Below are 20,153 nucleotides of genomic sequence, written 5' to 3'. Positions count from 1 at the left end.
TAAGCTGTAGGTTATTATGACCATATTTGACCATGTCTCCTGGTGTACATAGACAAGAGTTCTCTAAGGTATATACTGGGAGTGGAAATGCTTGGGTCCTAGGGTATGCATGTGTTCAGATTTACAAGAAATGCCAAATTGTTTTCCAAAGTGATTATACCCATTTATTATTCCCTTAGCACTGTGTGAAAGTACCCAGCGTTCTATATCTTTGCTTACACTTAGTATGTAAGAGTTTTTTTCCTCACCCAATCTACAGATATAAAATGATGGTTATAATTTACATTTCATTGGTTACTAATGACATTGAGCATCTTTTCACATATTAGCCATTTATGTTTCCTCCTCTGTAAAATATCTGTTCATGTTTTTTGCTCATTTTTCTATTAAGTTGTCTTTTTCTTTTTGCCTCATAGGTGATCTTTATATAGCTGGATTCTGGAACCTTTGTCAGTTATATGTGTCGTAAATATCTTCTTTCAGTTTGTGACTTGTCTTTTCATTTTTTTCATAGTATCTTTTAAATGAACGGATATTCTTAATTTTAATGTAGTTAAATTTATCAGTGTTTTCCTTTAAAGTTTGTACTTTTTGTATCTTAAGAAATCCATTGTTCTCCCAAAGTCGAAAGACATTAAAATAATAATAAACTGTTTCCTTGTTAACAGTTTTCAAGTTTTGTCTTCCATATTTAAGTCCTTGATCCCTTGGAATTGATTTGTCTGCATGGAGTGAGATAAGTCTCTATGTTGATTTTTTTCTTGTTTGTTTGTTTGTTTGTGAGGGAGATCAGCCCTGAGCTAACCTCTGATGCCAATCCTCCTCTTTGTGCTGAGGAAGATTGGCCCTGGGCTAACATCCGTGCCCATCTTCCTCTACTTTATATGGGATGCCACCGCAGCATGGCCTGACAAGCGGTGAAGCGGATCGCGTGCACTTAACTGCTACGCCAGCGGGCCGGCCCAGATGTTAATTTTTTCTTATTGGACAGTAATGTATTAAAATGTTCATCCTTATCTATCAGTATGCAGTACAGCTCAGACAAATATCAGGTTTCCTGTGTGTGTTGCTCTGCTTCTGAGCTTTCTATTCTGTCCATTAGGCCATCCTTAGGCCCACATCATACTCTCCTCGTTGTTATGACTGTATCATGAATCCTGATCATTGGAGGGACACGTTCCCCCAACCTTGCTCTCCTTCAAGGGTGTCTCGGCTAATCTCGGCTCTTTGCTCTTCCATAGAAATTTCAGCATCAGCCTTTCAAGTTCCATGTTGAGATTTTGATTGGAATTATATTAAATCTGTAGATCAATTTGGGGGGAAATTGACATCTTTATGAACTGAGTCTTTTCTATCCAAGAACATGATTATGTCTCTGCATTTATTTAGGTCTTCTTTAGTGTCTTTCGATTAGATTTTATATTTTCTACATAAAAGTTTTGCATGTTTTCTAACAATATGTTAGACTAGTATTTTAATTCTGGAGGGATGTAAGTCTTGTTTTTTGTTACTGTGTTTTCTGTTTATTGATGAAATTCTCTTGACATTTATATTTATCTTATATCTAGAAACCTTTTTATATTCTTATTAATTTTATTTGTAAATAAGGAATTGCTTTTAACGTACCACTGAGTATGAAGTTCACTGTAAATTTGTTGTAGATATTCTTACTCTGGTTAAGGAAATTGTTGAATTTAATGAAATTTCTTACCATGTCTATTTAGTTAATCATATAGTTTCTCTTTTTTAATCTAGTAATGTGGTAAATTTTATTACTAGGTTTTTCTCCTTTCTTGCCTTCTTTTTGGATTAATCAAGTATTTATTTCCAGTTTTCTCATGTTAGCTTATTATTCTTTTAGTAGTGACTCTAAAGATAACAAACTGCATCAGTGACTTTATAAAGACTAATCTGAGTTGGTACCTTTACCACTTCACAGATGATGCAAGGATCTTTGAACACTTTTTTCCCTTCCTGACTTGTATACTATTGCTGTGAAGTTTTTTGGTTCTATGTATATTCTAACTGCCACAAGACATTATTTTTGTTTTATACAATCAATATTACAATCAGTATTTACTTAGCTTTACCCACATATTTACCCTTTCTGTTACTCTTCACTCCTTTACGGTCATGCGCCACATAATGATGTTTCAGTCAACAACAGACCACATATACAATGGTGGTCCCGTAAGATTAGTACACTGTAGCCTAGATGTGTAGTAGGCTGCACCATCTAGGCTTATGCAGATACTGTAGGGGAGGAAGAAATTTTCCTCTACCTTTCTTGGTTCTTCTGAAGAATTAAATTGACATGAGACAGATTAACAGGAGAAAAACAAAAGTTTAATAACATGTATACATGGGAGAAACCCAGGAAAACTAAGTAACTTGCCAAAATGGCCGAAGCCCGCACCTTAAATACCATCCTCAGCTAAAGACAAAAGAAAATGTTGGGGGTGGGGAGAGTTGGGGACTTCAAAGGGAAAGAAGGCAATTCACATATTTTGGAAAACAAGTGTTGGGCCACATAGAAACAGAAAAACACAGAGGGGAGCCCAACAAACAGGCTTTTCTAGGTTCCTCCCTGTCTGCCACCTAGTTCATGTTATGCTACGGTGATAGTGCACTTCCTGAAACAGGTTTTTTATCTGAATTCTTGTAGGCAGTTACGGGGGAGGTAACAAGAGAAACTTACTTTTTTTTTTTTTTAATTTTATTTATTTTTTCCCCCAAAGCCCCAGTAGATAGTTGTATGTCATAGATGCACATCCTTCTAGCTGCTGTACGTGGGACACAATCTCAGCATGGCCGGAGAAGCAGTGCGTCGGTGCGCGCCCAGGATCCGAACCCGGGCCGCCAGCAGGGGAGCGCGAGCACTTAACCGCTAAGCCGCGGGGCCGGCCCAGTCACAGTTATTTTAAAGCCCTTGTCCAGTAACTCTAGTATCTGTATCCCCTGTAGGTCTTTTTCTTCTTTCTATTTTTTCTCTTTTGGTGTGCAGTCATTTGGTTGTATCTTCTGGTATGCTTGGTGATTCAGTGCCACAAACTGTCTATGAAAACTACAGATAACTTGGGACTCAGGATGATTTTCTGTTCTTCAAGAAAGGATTTACTTTGGCTTCTTGCAGGCAATGAGAGTAGAGCTAGACCAGCTTAATCCAATGTGGGACTGAACTGATTCAGAGCTGAGTTTTCGTGGTGGTTAGTCTATTTCTAGTCTGCCCTTATCCTGATGTGTACCCTTCAGGGAATCCCAGTGATAGCCTGTGGTATTTACCAAGCCCCTCCTCCCTGGCAGACCCTGAGCTCCAATTTTGGTCTGTCCCACACCTAAGACTGCTGGAAGCGTTGCTCAGCTTAATGCACTTTCCTTGATACTTCAAGTCCTGTCTGCCTTGGTAGCTGTGAGTTCCAGTTTTGGTCTTACTGTCCCCATGAAACTGCCACAGGCTCTGTTCAGCCTCTTAGCCTTGTGTTGCTTATAGATGGGAGATTCCTTGGGGTAAAAGCAGTATAGAATATCAGACTCGCCTGACTATTGTTTCCCTTCTCACTGGGATATTATTAGCTTCTCAAATTCTCGTTGCTTGCTTAATTTTTTAATGCCTTGAAAGAGATTTTTGTTGTTGTTTTTGGTATTTTATTTAGGTTTTTTTTTATTTGTTCTTGGTGGGGGAGGATTTAGTTTGTCTGATACTGAGTGGTTTTTCATGGCCAGATTCAGAAGTCATTAGAATTTTCTAATATTGAGTCAGTCTTGTATTACCAGAATAAACCCAGCTGAATTATGATATATTATCATTTTAGTACATTGTTGGACTTGATTAATATCTGATTTAATAATTTTGCCTTTGTTCACGAGAAATTGGCTGGTGCTTTTCCTTCCTCATCCTTGTCCTGTTTTAGTAGCAAGGTTATCTGGTTTCATAAAATGAGTTTGGAATGTTTCTTCTATTCGTATTCTCTTTTGTTTAAGAACAAAATGATCTTTTACTTCATTGTTGTGTAGAACTTTTTTGTGTGTGTGTGAGGAAGATTAGCCATGAGCTAACATCCATTGCCAATCCTCCTCTTTTTGCTGAGGAAGACTGGCCCTGGGCTAATATCCGTGCCCATCTTCCTCCACTTTATATGTGGGACCACCGCCTCAGCATGGCTTGATAAGTGGTGTGTCGGTCTGCGCCCAGGATCCAAACCTGCGAAGCCTAGGCCACCGAAGCGGAGCCCTTGAACTTTAACCACTACACCACCAGGCCAGCCCCTAGAACTCTCTTTTTTAAAATATCTTTTCCAGTATGGTTATGTTATATGGTCCTTTTCCATTCTTAATCTTTTTTATTTGTACCTGTCTCATTTTTTCTTGACCAGTCTGGCAGGGTTTGTTAATTTTATTAATCCTCTGTTATATGTTGGTTTATTATTTTGTTAATTTCTCCTCTCTTTGGGTTAATTGTACTATTCCTTCATTCATGTCTTAAATTGGATCATTAGCTCATTTGTTTTTCAGCCTGTCCTTTTTTTTTTTTTTTTTTTGGTGAGGAAGATCAGCCCTGAGCTAACATCCATGCCAATCCTCCTCTTTTTTGCTGAGGAAGACTGGCCCTGAGCTAACATCTGTGCCTATCTTCCTCCACTTTATATGGGACGCCACCACAGCATGGCCTGACAAGCGGTGCATTGGTGCGCACCTGGGATCCGAACCCGGGCCACCAGCAGCGGAGCACGCACACTTAACCACTATGCCACGGGGCCGGCCCCCAGCCTGTCCTTTTTAAAAATATAAGTTTTGAAGCCTATGGATTTCCTTTTAAGTGCTACTTCAGCCATATCTAACAAGTTAGGGTGTGTAATATTTCCAACATCCAATAGGATTTCTTTGACCAGTGGGTTATTTAGAAATGTATGTTTTTAGGTTTTAGAAGTATTTGTTTTTAAACATATGAGTTTATTAGTTTTGTTTTCATTACTAGTTTCTAACCTAATTATATTAATGTCAAAAAACATGATTTGTATGATGCCCATTTCTTTAAAATTTGTTGAGATAATACTTTATGTCCTAGAATGTGTCAGTGTTAGTGAATGTTCCATGTGTGTGTGAGAAGAAAGTATATTTTATGAGTGGGTATAGGGTTCTATATTATGTCTTTTAGATCAATTTGTTAAATAAGTTAATCAGATATTCTCTGATGTTGGTGGGTTTTTTTGGTCTGCTTTATCTGTTTGCTACTCAGAGAGGTTCTGTTAAGGTCTTCTGCTCTGATGATGGATTTGTCAGCTTCGCCCTACATCTGTCACTTTTTGCATTTACACAATTGAAACTGTTATTACATGCCTATGAGTTAAGAATCATTTTAATTTTCCTGGTGAATTGAACCTTTTATCAATATTTAGTCACCCTTTTTCTCTCTACTTTTTGGCCTAGAGTCCATTCTTACATTAGTATAACTATACCAGCATTTTTTTTTTAGTATTTACCTAGTATACCTTTTTCCATTTTCTTATTCCTAAGCTTTCTGTGTTCTTAGGTTTTAGGTTGTATCTCTTGTCGACAGCATATATCATATATCTAGATGTTGGTTTTGTATCCAGCCTGAAATTGGTATATTTTAATTGGAAATTTAGTTCATTTGTAAAGATTGTAATTACTGGTATATTTGGATTAATTTCTACCATTTTATTTTGCACTTTGTCTCTTTTCTGCCTTTTTCTAAATCATTTTTTAATTGTGGCAAAATATATATAACAAAATTTCCCATTTTAACCACTTTTAAGCATACAGTTCAGTGGCATTAATTAAATTAACAGTGTTCTGCAACCATCACTACTATATAATTCCAAAACTCATTACCCCAAACAGAATCTGTGTACCTATTCAACAATAACTCCTCATTCCCACCCCCTGCCCCCTGGTAACTTCTAATGTACTTTTCTGTCTCTATGAATTTGCCTATTCGAGATATTTCATGTAAGTGGAATCATACCATATTTGTCCTTTTGTGTCTGGCTTATTTCACTTAGCATAATGTTTTCAGGGCTCATCTATGTTATAGCATATATCAGAACTTCATTCCTTTTTATGGCTGAGTAATATTCCAGTGTGTGTATATACTACATCTTGTTTATCCATTCATCTGTTGATGGGCACTTGGGTTGTTTCCACCTTTGACCATTGTAAATAATACTGCTTTGAATACTGGCATAAAAGTATCTGTTTAAGTCTCTGTTTTCAATTCTTTTGGGTATATACCTAGGCGTGGAATTGCTGGGTCATATGGTAATTCTATGTTTAACTTTTTGAGGAGCCACCAAACTGTTTTCCACAGCAGCTGCACTGTGTTACGTTCCCACCAGCAATGCTCAAGGGTTCCAGTTTCCCCACATCTTTGCCAACACTTGTTTTCTGGGGGTTTTTTGGTTGTTTTGTTTTTATCCTAATGGGTGTGGAGTGGTCTCTTGTGGTTTTGATTTGCAGTTCCCTAATAACTAATGATGTTGAGTATGCGTACTGACCATTATCTTGGGAGAAATGTCTGTTCAAGTCCTTCCCCATTTTTTAATTGGATTGTCTGTCTTTTTGTTGTTGAGTTGTAGGAGTTCTTTATATAGTCTGGATATTAAACCTTTATTAGATATATGATTTGCAAATAATTTTCCCATTCTCTGGGTTGTCTTTACACTTTCTTCATAGTATCCTTTGATATATAAAAGTTTTCTGTTTTAGTGAAGTCAGATTTATTATTTTTTCTTTTGTTGTCTGTGCTTTTGGTGTCTTATTTAAGCAACTACTGCCAAATCCAAGGTCAAGAAGGTTTTCCCCTGTGTTTTATCCTAAGAGTTTTATAGTTGTAGCTCTTATGTTAAGTTTTTGATCCATTCAGAGTTAACTATTTTATATGGTGTAAGGTGAGGGTCAACTTCATTCTCTTGCATGTGAATATCTAGTTTTCCCAGCACCATTCATTGAAGAGACTGTACTTTCCCCATTCACACTGACTCTTGCCGGATAGTTCCTCTGGGTGTGGAATTCTAAGTTAATACTTTTCTCTCAGTACTATATTCAGTCTCCATCCATTGTTGTAGTTGAGAAGTTTGCTGTTTAATTCATTCCTTTGGCAGTAATCTTTCCTTTTCCTTTGGCTGCTTTTTAAGAGCTTCTCTGTCTTTGGTTTTACTGTAATTAAGTGTTGATTTGCTTGGGATCCATTTGGCTTCCTGACTCTGAGGACTGGTGTCAGCCATTTCTGGAAAATTCCTAATCATGATCTCTGAATATTTCTTTCTTCCATTCTTTCTGTTTTCTTCTTGTAGAACTCTGAGTGATGTATATTGAGTCTCCCTCTCTGTTCCATGTCTCAGTTGCTTTCTTTTTCAGTCTTTTCTTTTTAATACATTTAGTTGCTTCTTTTATTTTTTAAAAAACGAGGTATCCACGTGCAATCTGATGATTAGGAATTCTCAGGAGAGACTTTTCCTTTTATTCCCATTCTACCTTAGACCAAGCCAGGCACGCTACCCACTACCTACTTGGGGGGTGTTCATTTCATTTCCAGCAGCTTAGCTATTCATTTTAAAAGATAGCTTGTTTTGTTAATCAAGAAGTTTGTGTTCTGCACCAGGAGCTTTTCACTCCTGTTCTCCTTGTGCTTTATTCTTTGTACTGCTTCTAGTGTGACCCTTGTCTCTGGGATGGCCTGAATGTTCTCTTGAACTAGTTCCAGAGCTCGTGTTTTATCTCCTTGCATTGGCTTCCATCTCTTTTCGCAGCACCTCTGTCTCTGCTTTGAACTACTATTTTACATGTGCATGACTAAACGTCACACTTTTCCATCTGTTCTCTGGCAACGGCTTTTCTGGTGAATGTTCATCTGCCATTTGCTGTTCCTATAATGTCTGTTTAGCTCCTGTGTTACTTCCTTTTTAATTACTAATTTCTTAATGAAGTGAAATTCTTCCTTGCTGAGCTCTTGTAAGTAGATCCTTGTGGGACAGGGGCCAGGACTGTGTCCCAGGCTCGCAGGAATTCCTAAGGGATGAGTGCAGGCATGCCTTCTTCAGCCTTGTCTTCCCCTACTTTGGAGAGCTCAAAACTGCCACCTCTATCTGAGACCTTCGACCCCAAGAATCCTCCTTGTGTGGCCTTCACTGCACCTAGCAGCCTTGCTCATACGCTGTGCTCTGGAGTTCTGTCAGAGACGATTTCCATTTCTTGTCTACTCTGTTTTGCTTTTCAGTGATTTCTAAGAGGTTTGGAGGTAGTACTGTCTTTATGCCACCACTTTAAAGCTGGAAGTCACGCTAAAAGATCAACCTGGGCTAAACACTTCATGGTTCACTCTTTTGTTGGATTCTATGTGCTTATATTTTATTTAAGACTTTTACATTTATGTTCATAATGAAAGTGGTCTATTCTTGGCATGTCCTATCTGCTCTCAGGTCTCCTGAAATCAGTTGTGTCATTTCCTATGTTTATTTACTCTCTGGAACAGTTTGAATATTCTAAGACAGGGATTTTTTAAAACAGTTATTGGTCTAATCAGATTTTCTTTTTCTTTTTGAGTCTATAATAGTGATTTATGTTTTCCTGAAAAATTTTTCCATTTAAATTCAGTTTTCAAATTTATTGCCATAAAGTGTCCTTAAGAACTAAAGGATCGGGGACGGAGGCCAGCCCTGTGGCGTAGTGGTTAAGTGCGTGCGCTCTGCTGCTGGCGGCCCGGGTTCAGATCCCGGGCGTGCACCAGCGCACCGCTTGTCAGGCCATGCTGTGGCGGCGCCCCACGTAAAGTGGAAGAAGATGGGCACAGACGTTAGCTCAGGGCCAGTCTTCCTCAGCAAAAAGAGGAGGATTGGCAGATGTTAGCTCAGGGCTGATCTTCCTCACACAAAAATAAAAAAAATTAAAATAAATTAAAAAAACAAAAACTAAAGGATGGGGTTCACTTTATATGTATTGTTTGCATTTTTCACAATGAGAGTGGATTAGTGTGTAAATAAAATGAAGACCAACTGCCATCAGCAAATAATGATTCGTTATCCTAAGGTGGGGTGGGGAGATGAGAGCCACGACCCTGATCCTGCCTTCCACCCCAACAGACACTGCTCTGCTCACTCAGTCTTTTTCCACCTTCTCTTCTCAGTCTTAGGAAAAGTCCTCAGTGCTGTGGGCAGTGCCCAGCTACTGATGTCCCAGAAATTCCAGCAGTTCCGGGGCCTCTGTGAGCAAAACTTGGTGAGTGTGATTTTTCTTCCTACACAGTGGGGCTTCCAGCCTTTGGCTGCCTGCCAGATCCCCCATCTGGATTAGCCCCTCTAAGCCTCTGTGACCGCCCCCGTAACATGGAGAAGGTGCTGCTTCCTCATGGCATTGAAAAGATGACGGTGACATGTGTCAGTGCTCAGCACAAGAAGAGGGCCAGGAAGGGTCCTTTCAGATCTCTTAATACCTTTTGATAATTTTATTTATTTATTTTTTCCCCCAAAGCCCCAGTAGATAGTTGTATGTCATAGCTGCACATCCTTCTAGTTGCTGTATGTGGGACGCGGCCTCAGCATGGCTGGAGAAGCAGTGCGTCAGTGCGTGCCCGGGATCCGAACCCGGGCCGCCAGCAGCGGAGCGCACGCACCCAACCACTAAGCCACGGGGCCGGCCCTCTAATACCTTTTGAAATGGAAAAGTGAACTCTGTAAAAACAGCCACATGCAAGTTAAAAATCAATTAGCACTGATTTATTTATATAAAACTCTATATCTGGGGCCAGCCCCGGGGGGCATAGAGGATAAGTTTGCACACCCCACTTCGGTGGCCCGGGCTCCGCTGGTTCAGATCCTGGGCGAGAACCTACGCAGCACTCACCAAGCCATGCTGAGGCGGTGTCCCACATAGAGCAACTGGAAGGATGTACAACTGTGACATACAACTATCTACTGGGACTTTGGGGAGAAAAAGAGGAAAAAGGAGGAAGATTGGCAACAGATGTTAGTTCAGGGCCAATCTTCCTCAAAACAGAAAACAAAAAAACTCTATATCTAAGAAGACAGTCAAGGTAAGAACTAAAGAAGTACCACCACGAGGCTTGGTGGGTTTCCTCCACCCTTACCTGTTAGGAGAACAGCTTTTCTTACGGAAGCCTCTCTCCAGCTGGTCAGGGGCAGTGTATTCCGAGGGGTAGATGACAATGGCGAGTGTTTGTCTCCAGGACCTATAGGGGTTTTTGGGTTGGCTGGGGCAGTCATGATGAGAAATGTATTGTCAGAGAACATAATGGTGGGAGGGAAACCACCTGGATTCTGTAATCATACCCACGTTGGAGTGATCCTGGCTTCCCCCCCGCCTCACTGTGAGATCATCGCCAGGAACTTGTTTCCTCCCTGTAAAATGAGAACAGTTGTCTGCCTGGCATATGTTAGGGACATGCGAGCCTTCCTCACTGTAGCCCTACAGTGGTGGCAGAGGCCTCAGTCCCCATTTTGTGCAGGGCCTGCTCTCTTGATGGAACTGTCTCCTTCTCCCAAAGATGTCCACCATCAGGGCTGGTAGTGACCAGGAACTGGCTTCGTTCACTCATACAGATACTGACCCTGGGAACAGGGGAGCAAGACTAGGCCTCAAGAGACCCCAACCATGGGGCCAGCCCGGTGGCGCAAGCGGTTAAATGCGTGCGCTCCGCTGCGGCAGCCTGGGGTTCACTGGCTTGGATCCCGGGCGCACACCGATGCACTGCTTGTTAAGCCACCGCTTGTTAAGGCGGCTAAAGTGGAGGAAGATGGGCATGGATGTTAGCCCAGGGCCAGTCTTCCTCAGCAAAAAGAGGAGGATTGGCAGGTGTTCGCTCAGGGCGGGTCTTCCTCACACACACACACAAAAAAAACACCCCAGCCATACTTGGGGTGGGGTGCAGGACAAGCCTCTGCCTTGCTTGTCCCACTGATCCTCATCTGCCCCACAGAACCCTGACGCCAACCCACGTCCGACAGCCCAGGACCTGGCAGGGTTCTGGGACCTGCTACAGCTGTCCATCGAGGACATCAGCATGAAGTTTGATGAACTCTACCACCTCAAGGCCAACAGCTGGCAGCTGGTGGAGACCCCCGAGAAGAGGAAGGTGAGCATGGAGCAGTGCGGAGGGGAAGTCCAGGGACAAATTCCTGGTCGGCAATAACGCTGCCCACATCGGTCAGTGCTGCTTGGCTCCCTTCTCCGTGTGTTGTCTTTGAGCTGGGGGCTCACGTCCATCAGTGCGCGGGGTCCATGCTCGGCACTTGTCCAGCATGCCGCTCGCTCTGTGTAGTTGAGGCTGCCCCCCTGAAGCATGCCCTCCTGCCCTGCATGTTCAGAAAATGGGGCTCCTGGGAGACACATGCCCATAGCCTGGAGCACTAGTGTAGACATGACTGTTGGAATTTCAGAGGCAGAAAGATGGTCCTTCTCCTGGGGCCACACTGCCAGGAATACCGGGGTTTGGACCCAATTCTGCCTCCTGGGGCAGCCTTTTCCCTGAGGCTCAGGCTTCCTTCTGTAAAACAGTGGCACCCAATGACCCCTATGGTTATTGGTTACTAGACTGTTGCCCTTGTGAGTTCTGATCCCCTAGAATAGCATGTAAAATGTGACCTGGGAGTTGAAGGCCCTGGATTTAAATCCCATCTCTGGCTGTGTGACTCAGGCTCATTCCTTTCTGAGTCTCAGGTTCCCAGTGGTTCAAAGGAGGGGTGGGAACAGGTGGTGATCTCTCTGTCCCTTCCTGCTAGAACATTCTAGAATCATAAGCTTGCTTTTGCTCCTGTGCCTTGTGCTATTCCCACTATCATCGCTTCTTGTGGCTTCCTGATTCCAAATGTGTGTTGCTTGTGCCCGATGCGGGAGGCTGGGGTGGAGACTCCAGCTGCCAGCATATAGTGGGTGGTAGCGCCACACAAAGGGTGGCACCTTTATTTTATTTTTCTTCCCTCCTCACTGTCTCACTAAAGGAAGAGAAGAAACCACCCCCTCCAGTCCCAAAGAAGCCAGCCAAATCCAAGCCGGCAGTGAGCCGCGACAAGGCCTCTGACGCCGGGGACAAGCAGCGTCAGGAGGCCCGCAAGAGACTCCTGGCGGCCAAGCGGGCGGCTTCTGTGCGGCAGAACTCAGCCACAGAGAGCGCAGACAGCATCGAGATTTATGTCCCCGAGGCCCAGACCCGGCTCTGAGACCAAGAAGCAGGAAGCAAACAATTTTAAGTCATTAAGAAAAAAACCACACAAACTAAATGCAAATGGAACAAAATTTTCTCAACCTTTAGTATGGTTATTCTGTCTAGAGACCCTGAGCCAACTTTCAAATTGATGCATACAAGGGCTCACAATTTGGCTTTTTTGGGTCCCTCTCAGCTTTAGGTTATGAAGACTTCACACAGAAAAAGTCAACAAAAACACAAAAGTATAAAACTTTTTCTTCCCTCTTGCTGGCCGTGGTGGACTAGAGAGATGGACTTCGGCAACTCCTCGGCCCAGCCTCCAGACTGTGGTCTTTTTACTTGTTCTATCTAATGAGAACTTAAACTAGCTTGTTTACAAGATGACGACAGTCCAAGGGCAGCCTTGGGCACCTGCCATGTCCTTCCTTCTTTTCCCAGCTACCCCTGCTCTGACTTGGAGTTTTCATTCTTACATTTTTCTCTTTTCCCTTCAGAGCTCACACAGGGGTCACCATCCTGGTATCGGCTTTCAGGTTCTCAGCCCTTTTCGTGGTTGAGAGCTCAGAGGACAGAGATGGACATGCATCCCCTCCCCCACCAAGTGCTCACACACAGTCACACACATGCACACACACAGATGTAGGTTCCTCTCAGCAGAAGCAGCCCTCCCACTGTGATCCGCCAGCATCAGGGTCAGGTGGGGGACTCGCCTCTCTGAGAAGATGAGGAGGGTTTAAGTCTTGGGGGAGGGTGGGGGGAATGAGAGAAAAGCCACAGTCATCACACTCCAGACTCCTGCCTTTTTCTTCTCTCCAGCCCCTTCTTCCAAAATGTATGACTCAGAGTGACTTGCAGGGGGCACTTGAGAGGGACCCCATTTTCCAAGGGTTGTCTGTCCCTGGCGAACCTGTGTACAGTACCCGAGAGGCGGGCGGCTGTGTCTGTACGTATGTGTACATATGCACATAGACTTTAGAGTGTATATTTAACAAACGCCCATCTGCTCACCCATGCCCACCAGCGCCACCGCTGGCTCTCGGGGCACCTGGCAGGAGGCGGGTGTGTGAATAGCATATATTTTTACATGTACTATATCTAGGTGTGTGTACAAGTGTGTGTAAAAATATATACCTTGTGTATAAGCAGCCCTTTTTTTTTGGTCTCCCACCTGCCCCCTGCCATGGGCCTATCTGCCTGGCCTCTGAGTTTTCTGTTCTATTTTTTTTACCCCAGTCATCCTCTCTCCCCTGCCCCCCAGCCCCACTCCCAGGGTGTCATGAGCCCTGAGCTGCAATGGCCCGGGCCTGCAGGGTGGGGAGGGGGAGGGCGGGGCCCAACCCGCAGTGAGCTCAGTGCACAAGGGCTGCTCTCTACTGTGTACACAACTAGGCATTGGAGACGTCCTCGTGTCCAGCACTTGCTGCAGGGGGCCCTGGGGGGAACCGAAGGCCTGCTCTGGGGCCCCATTCCAGCTTGGCCGCCGTCTGTGACCTTGGGCAAGTCACTTGACCTCTGTGTGCCTCAACTTCCTCCTCTGTAAAACGGGGACAGTCCCTGCCCCTCCCTACCTCACAGGCATGTTGTGAGAATAAATGAGGTAACGTGTACCAGGGGCTCATGGTGTTATTACAGCGGGACGGGCCAGGCTGGGATGAGGCGAGTGGAGCAGCTGCCCCAAGAGACTGAGCCAGACGTGCCCCCCCACCCACCCCCAAACGGCAGCTCTTTGGATACAGACTGACTTGAGTGCAAACCGTAATTCCAGCTCTGTCATGTGCCAGCTCTGTGATCCTGGGCAAGAAAACTAAGCTCTTGGTTCCTGCACCTGGAAAATGAGTGTGCAACATCTACCTTAGCAGCTTTCTCGGAGAAATAAATGCTTAATTTATAGTTGCTACATGGGAGCCAAGATGGGCTGCCTTTGCTGACCTCTCACTTCCTCCATAGACCCTGACTCTGCACATCTCCCGGGACAGGGTACTCAGGACCCTGGCAGCTGCCTCCACCCGACAGCTATATGCACTGAATGAGCTTCCTGAGCACCTACTGTACCAGGCCCAGTGCCTGGCAGGTCATTCACAGAACTCGCGCTCTGGTGGGGGACACAGACACTGAACATGTCACAGATGAGTTCAGGTCTACAGCAGGTGGCAGAAAAGAAGATGAGTGCAGTGAGGCTGTGGGAATCCATGACAGCACCACCAAACCTGGTGTGGGCAGGAGCGTTCTGGTCAAGGCCGGAAGGATAGCTTTGGGGATGGGGGTGGTGTGCAGCAGAGAGCCCAGGAAAAGTGTGTTCAAGGCAGAAGCAACAGTAGGTGCCAACACCCAGTGGTAAGAACATGAGAAAGTTTTTGGGCCAGGCTAAGCTACAGACACCTGGATTCCTCCCTTGGTCCATCTCAGCCAACATGCCAGTGACTTCCGGCCTAGGGAATGCACAGACCTGCCTCCACAGGAGCTTTGTTCAGGCTGCCCCGCCCTTCCCAGTGGGGCCCCTCGTGTGCTCATCCCAACCCTGTGGGCCAGAACTCCTGCACTGGGAGCAGCGTGCTCTCATCTGTGAATCCTATCAGTGGCAGCTGAGCGTCCAGTGACCATGGTGGCTCTGATTAACTCCTGGGGCTGGCACCTTCCTGGACCTACCCCTGCTCTGAGACCCAACTAGGGGGTGACTTGAAGGGCAAGGGAAGAGGTTTCAGGTTGCCTTGGGCAATGAGCCAGACACCCAGAGCTCAGTAAGTGCAAGAGGTGGCCAGGCTGGATTTGAGGGCCACCGTCCAGCTAGCAGTCCAGCTCTACTGACAGGCGTTGGGGGACCAGGGTGGACCCTTACCCCTTCAAAGCTTGAGTGTTTCTGCTGCAGCAGGGGAGGGACCTTGAAGGTTAGCTCAGGGTCTCAGGGAGGGTCCGGCACTCCCTGTATAAGAGCACAGGGGGGAGGGAAGCATCTGATGTGCAGAATCTGGGCACCCACTCCCAGTCCTACTGGTGCAGCAGTGGAGGGCCCCCCCCATCCCCCAAGATGAAAGAATAGTCCTTGACCCAGAATTACTGACTGTCAGCATTTTGCCATATTTGCATCATCCCTCTCAGGTACACACGTGTACACACACACACACTTTTTTCCCCCTGAAGCCACTTGGAAAGTAACTTGATACATCATGATAATTCACCCCCTTACACCCCACGCAGCTCCTAAGGATAAGGACATTCCTGCATGATCACAGTACCACCATTACCCTCTCATCTAACAAATGAGCGGTCTGCAAGCTTACCCAGGGAGGCACTCGGCGCGCAGACCTTAATGCCAGCTAAAGCCCAGCATGTTCCAGATGCCCCAGTCATGTCCTCTATGGCTTTTCCTTTGTATCCATCAGAGATCTAGTTAAGGATCATTCACTATTATTTTCATTTATCATGTCTCTTTAGTTTTGTTGAATCAAAAACAGTTTCCCCACTTTTTTTGTTTTGTTTTTCATGACATTGACATCTTTTAAGTGTCCAAGCATCTTGTGAAATGTTGCATAATTTGGATTTGTTGTCTCATAACTAGATTCAGATTAAACGGTTTGAACAAGAATATGACTTAGATGATGTCCCATGTCCTGTACTGTGTTCTGTAAGGGAGGCATTTGTCACTTCAGGGAAAGGCCAAAAGCAGCTTTCCAGAGAAACTGGGAAATGATCCCTCGGCTTCTGCGTTTCCAAAGCCCAGTCCTTGAGGGAACAGAAAGGACGAGGACTGACAGGGACAGGAAGCACCCTCCTGAGGACTGCAGGGTGCTGGGGAAGAGGCAGAGGGAGAAACAGATTGCACGCCACCCCTGGTCCCTGAGACCCACCCACAGGCTGCAGGTCGGAAAGCAGGGAGGCCCAGCTTCCCATTCTAGACCCCCTCCTCCCCCAGGGTTGCAGGTCCCCAAGCCTCCCAGAGTCCCCACCCCACAGCCTGAGAGCAGAAAAAGAAGGCTCAGCCGCAGCCAGGAGCAGCACTGGCCCTAGGTGCCTCATGGTCAGCACAGAAGGACAAAGCCATTGCCATCAGTGGCCTGAGAGCCAGGGACCAACTGGACGCCAGCATGGGTAAGTGCTGCTGAGGACCACCAGACCAACTGAGATGAATTCCTACCACCAGCACTGGAGCGGGGTTCATAAGAGAAATTTAAAACAAGGTTGTGTCTCCTGCCCACGTGAATGTGGCTGACCTGAAAAATCAGTGTGGTCCCCGCTGCCCCTCCCGCCTCTCCTTAGGGCAGCCAGAGGCCCTCTTCAAAAGTCCTCCCTCTGCTCCCTCCAAAAGTCGCCCTCGGCTCAGAGCCCTTTGCAGCCTGTCCAGTGGTGGCAGCAGAAAATCCAGCCTCTTTGCCTTGGAGGCCCCTGTGCACCTTTCCAGCTCCAGCTCCATGGAGCCCACCTCTGCCCTCTGCCCTCCAGTCTCAGGCCTCGCACAGGGAGCGCTGGCTCCCCCACCAATGCGGTTAACATCTGCTCTTTCCTCAGCTCTCAGGCCAGTGGCAGTCCCCTCAGGGAAGCCCTCCCGAAGCACCTCAGCCAGGCCAGGTTGATGCAAATCCCCTGCTCTACACTTGGAGCACGAGAGAGTCACTTCATTTTGTTGCTGTCACCGATGTGATGATACTTATATCTGTGTGATTTTATGTAAATATCTGTCTCCACTAGGAGATGGTGGCTCCCTGAGGACAGGAATTGAGTTTTTTCACCAGTCTCAGTGCCTAGCAGAGGAGAGCCTCAAGAACTATTTCCAAAATTAATGACCTTGTTGAGGGGACGTGGAGCAGGACTTCACAGAGAAGGCAATATTTGAGCTGGGCTTTGAAGGATGAGCAGGCGTTCTCCAAGCTGTGGCAGTGAAGGGCACAGTAAGCACACAGAAGTGTGAGACTGTGCTGCTGCTCACGGAAGGGGCAGTGCCAGACAGGCCTCGAATGCCAGGTTACGTTGTAACGGCTTTCACCAGCTTTCAATGAAGCAGGGAAATTTCCTTCCACAGAACCCAATTCTTCCCTGCTTCTATGGAGCCACGGTACCCTGGTGACCCAGCCAGCCCCAGGGTTTGTCTCCGAAACATGTCAGCAGAGCCCAGCCTGGTGAAGCCCTATGACTAACAGGGAACATGGGCTCTTGGGGACCCTCAGCTGCTAATGGCTTTAACTTTCTATAGGCTGACAACTGTTACATCTAAATCTGCAACCTGTGCCTTTCCTTGAACTCCACACTTCCCACTTACCATCTCCACTTGGAGGTCTAACAGGCAATCTCAAAATTAACATGTCCACCAACTAGTAAAAGGAAGTGAGAAGGTTAGAAAATCACCATTTGGCAACTGTCATAGTAACAACTGAATCATCCGTGGGTGTTAAAAGCATGGTTGAAAGTTTGATGAGGAACGGAATATTCAGTCTCAAAGGAGGACCCCACAAATTACTTATTAATTATAAAGGGAAAAATAGTAACTTTCTTACGGATAAATCTGGCAGACACTACCTTAACTAGATGGCCAAAGTTATTATTACCAGCCAGTGATGGGAAAACTTAATGTATCTCCTGATGAGATGCACTGAGAAGGGCACATCATCACTCCCATGATATTCCTGTCAAAAATCCATGACCTGAAGCTAATCGTGAGGGAGCACCAAGTAACTGGCCTGGACTCTCCAAAAATGTCAGTGTCATAAAAGACAAAGAAAAGCTAAGGAACAGTGCCAGATCAAAAGGGATTAAAGACATCTCAATAGATGCAGAAAAACAATTTGACAAAACCCAATACCCTTTCATGATAAAAACATTCAACAAGCTAGGACTAGAAGAGGACTTTCTCAAGCTGATAAAGGGCATCCAAGAAAACTCCACAGCTAACATCATATTTCATGGTGAAAGACTGAAAGCTTTCTCTCTAAGATCAGGAGCAAGAGAAGGATGTCTGCTCTTGCCACTTCTATTATTCAACATTGTACTGGAGGTTCCAGCCAGGGCAATTAGGCAAGAAAATGAATGAATGAATGAACAGCATTCAGATTGGAAAGGAAGAAGTTAAACTATCTCAATTCGCAGATAACATGATCTTTCATATAGAAAATCCTAAGGTATCCATAAAAGAACTCTTAATGAGTTCAGCAATGTTCCTGGAAACAGGATCAACATACAAAAGTCAATTGTATTTCTACTGTGATATAATAAAAAATAAATATTTGGCCTCTGTTCCTGGTTCCTGGCACACAGCTCTTAAAACCCTTGGAATCTCTGAAGTGATGAGTGTCTTTTGTATGCTAATGAGAAGACTGGAGGTTGGGGGCCCTAGATAGCTTTAGGATGGGGGCTGGTTGCCAGAAAGACCAAGGCATGATTAGTGGGTTGGAACTTTCAGCCTCACTCCCCAACCTCCTGGGAGGGAAGAGGGGCCGGAGATTGAGTCAATCATCAATGGCCAGTGATTTAATCATTATGTCTATGTAATGAAACCTCCATAAAAACCCCTAAACAACAGGGTTTGAAGAGCTTCCAGGCTGGCGAACACGTAAAGGTGCTGGGAGGATGGCATGCCTGGAGAGGGCACAGAAGCTCCCCACCCCGACCCCATCTCACCCTATGCATCTCTTTCATTTGGCTGTTCCTGAGTTCTATCATTTATAGTAAACTGGTAATAGTAAGTAAACTGTTTACCGGGGTTCTGTGAGTAGTTCTAGCAAACTTTTTTTGGGGGGAGGAACCCCCAATTTGTAGCCAAGTTGGACAGAATCGTGGGTAACCTAGGAACCCAATACTTGCAACTGGCGTCTGATGTGAGGGTAATCTTGTGGGGCTGAGCCCTGAAACCTGTGGGGTCTGACACTAACTCCAGGTAGTTAGGGTCAGAATGGAACTGAACTGTAGGACACCCAGTTAGTGTCCAGAGAGTTGGAGAATTGGTTGCTGTGAGGAAAAAAAGCCCCACACATTTGGTGTCAGAAGTGTTGTGAGTAAAAACAGTTTAACTACTAGTGAACACTGAAAATGAATTTAAGAAAACAATTTCATTTACAATAGCATCAAAAAGAATAAAATACTTAGGAATAAATTTAACAAAAGAAGTATAAGACTTGTACACTGAAAACTACAAAACATCAAGAGAAATTTTTAAAGACCTATGTAAAAGAAAAGACATTTCATGTTCATGAAATGTCAAGTCAGAAGACTTAATATTGTTAAGATGGTAAGACTCCCCCAAATTAAATCTACAGATTCAACACAATCTCTGCCAAAATCCCAGCTGGCTTTTCTGCAGAAATTGACTAGCTGATCTTAAAATCCATATGGAGGGGCTGGCCTGGTGGCATAGTGGTTAAGTTCATGTGCGCCGCTTCAGCAGCCCAGGGTTCATAGGTTTGGATCCCGGGCGCAGACCTAAACACTGCACATCAAGCCATGCTGTAGCGCCATCCCACATACAAAATAGAGAAAGACTGGCACAGATGTTAGCTCAGGGCCAATATTCCTCATCAAAAAAAAAAAATTCATATGGAAATGCAAGAGACTCTGAATAACCAAAGCAATCTTGAAAAAGAAGAATAAAGTTGGATGACACACTTCCTGATTTTAAAACTTACTACAAAACTGAAGTGATCAAGATTGTGTGGTACTGGCATAAGGGTAGACATATATATCAATGAAATAGAACTGAGAGTCCAGAAATAAACCCATACATTTATGGACAACTGATTTTTCAACAAGGATGCCAAGAAAATTCAGCGAGGAAAGAACAGTCTTCCTAACAAATGGTTCTGGGACAACCGGATATCCACATGCAAGAGAAGGAAGCTGGGCCCTTACCTCACACCATATACAAAATTAACTCAAAGTTAATTAGAGACCTAAATTTAAGAGCTAAAACCATAAAACTCTTAGAATAAGACAGGCATAAATCGTCATGACCTTGGATTACACAATGGTTTCTTGGATATGATATCAAAAGTAC

The 20,153-nt window shown here is 44.7% G+C and overlaps 1 protein-coding gene across 4 annotated transcripts in view; it reads left to right on the top strand.

The window, feature by feature from the left end:
• Positions 1–14,075, top strand: part of DLGAP4 (DLG associated protein 4) — a 144,322-nt gene extending 130,247 nt beyond the window's left edge. For all 4 annotated transcript variants that reach the window (XM_058562759.1, XM_058562758.1, XM_058562760.1 and 1 more), the window contains 3 exons: positions 9,143–9,234; positions 10,952–11,107; positions 11,973–14,075. In XM_058562759.1, coding sequence (XP_058418742.1) covers positions 9,143–9,234; positions 10,952–11,107; positions 11,973–12,191 — 467 coding nt within the window. In that variant the 3' untranslated portion in view covers positions 12,192–14,075. The remainder of the gene's footprint in view (positions 1–9,142; positions 9,235–10,951; positions 11,108–11,972) is intronic.
• Positions 14,076–20,153: the final 6,078 nt, after the last annotated feature.

Source organism: Diceros bicornis, chromosome 19 (genome assembly GCF_020826845.1).
Source record: "Diceros bicornis minor isolate mBicDic1 chromosome 19, mDicBic1.mat.cur, whole genome shotgun sequence".
Taxonomy (NCBI): domain Eukaryota; kingdom Metazoa; phylum Chordata; class Mammalia; order Perissodactyla; family Rhinocerotidae; genus Diceros; species Diceros bicornis.
The sequence above is the reverse complement of the archived record's forward strand: the minus strand, read 5'-3'. Positions and strand labels throughout refer to the sequence as shown.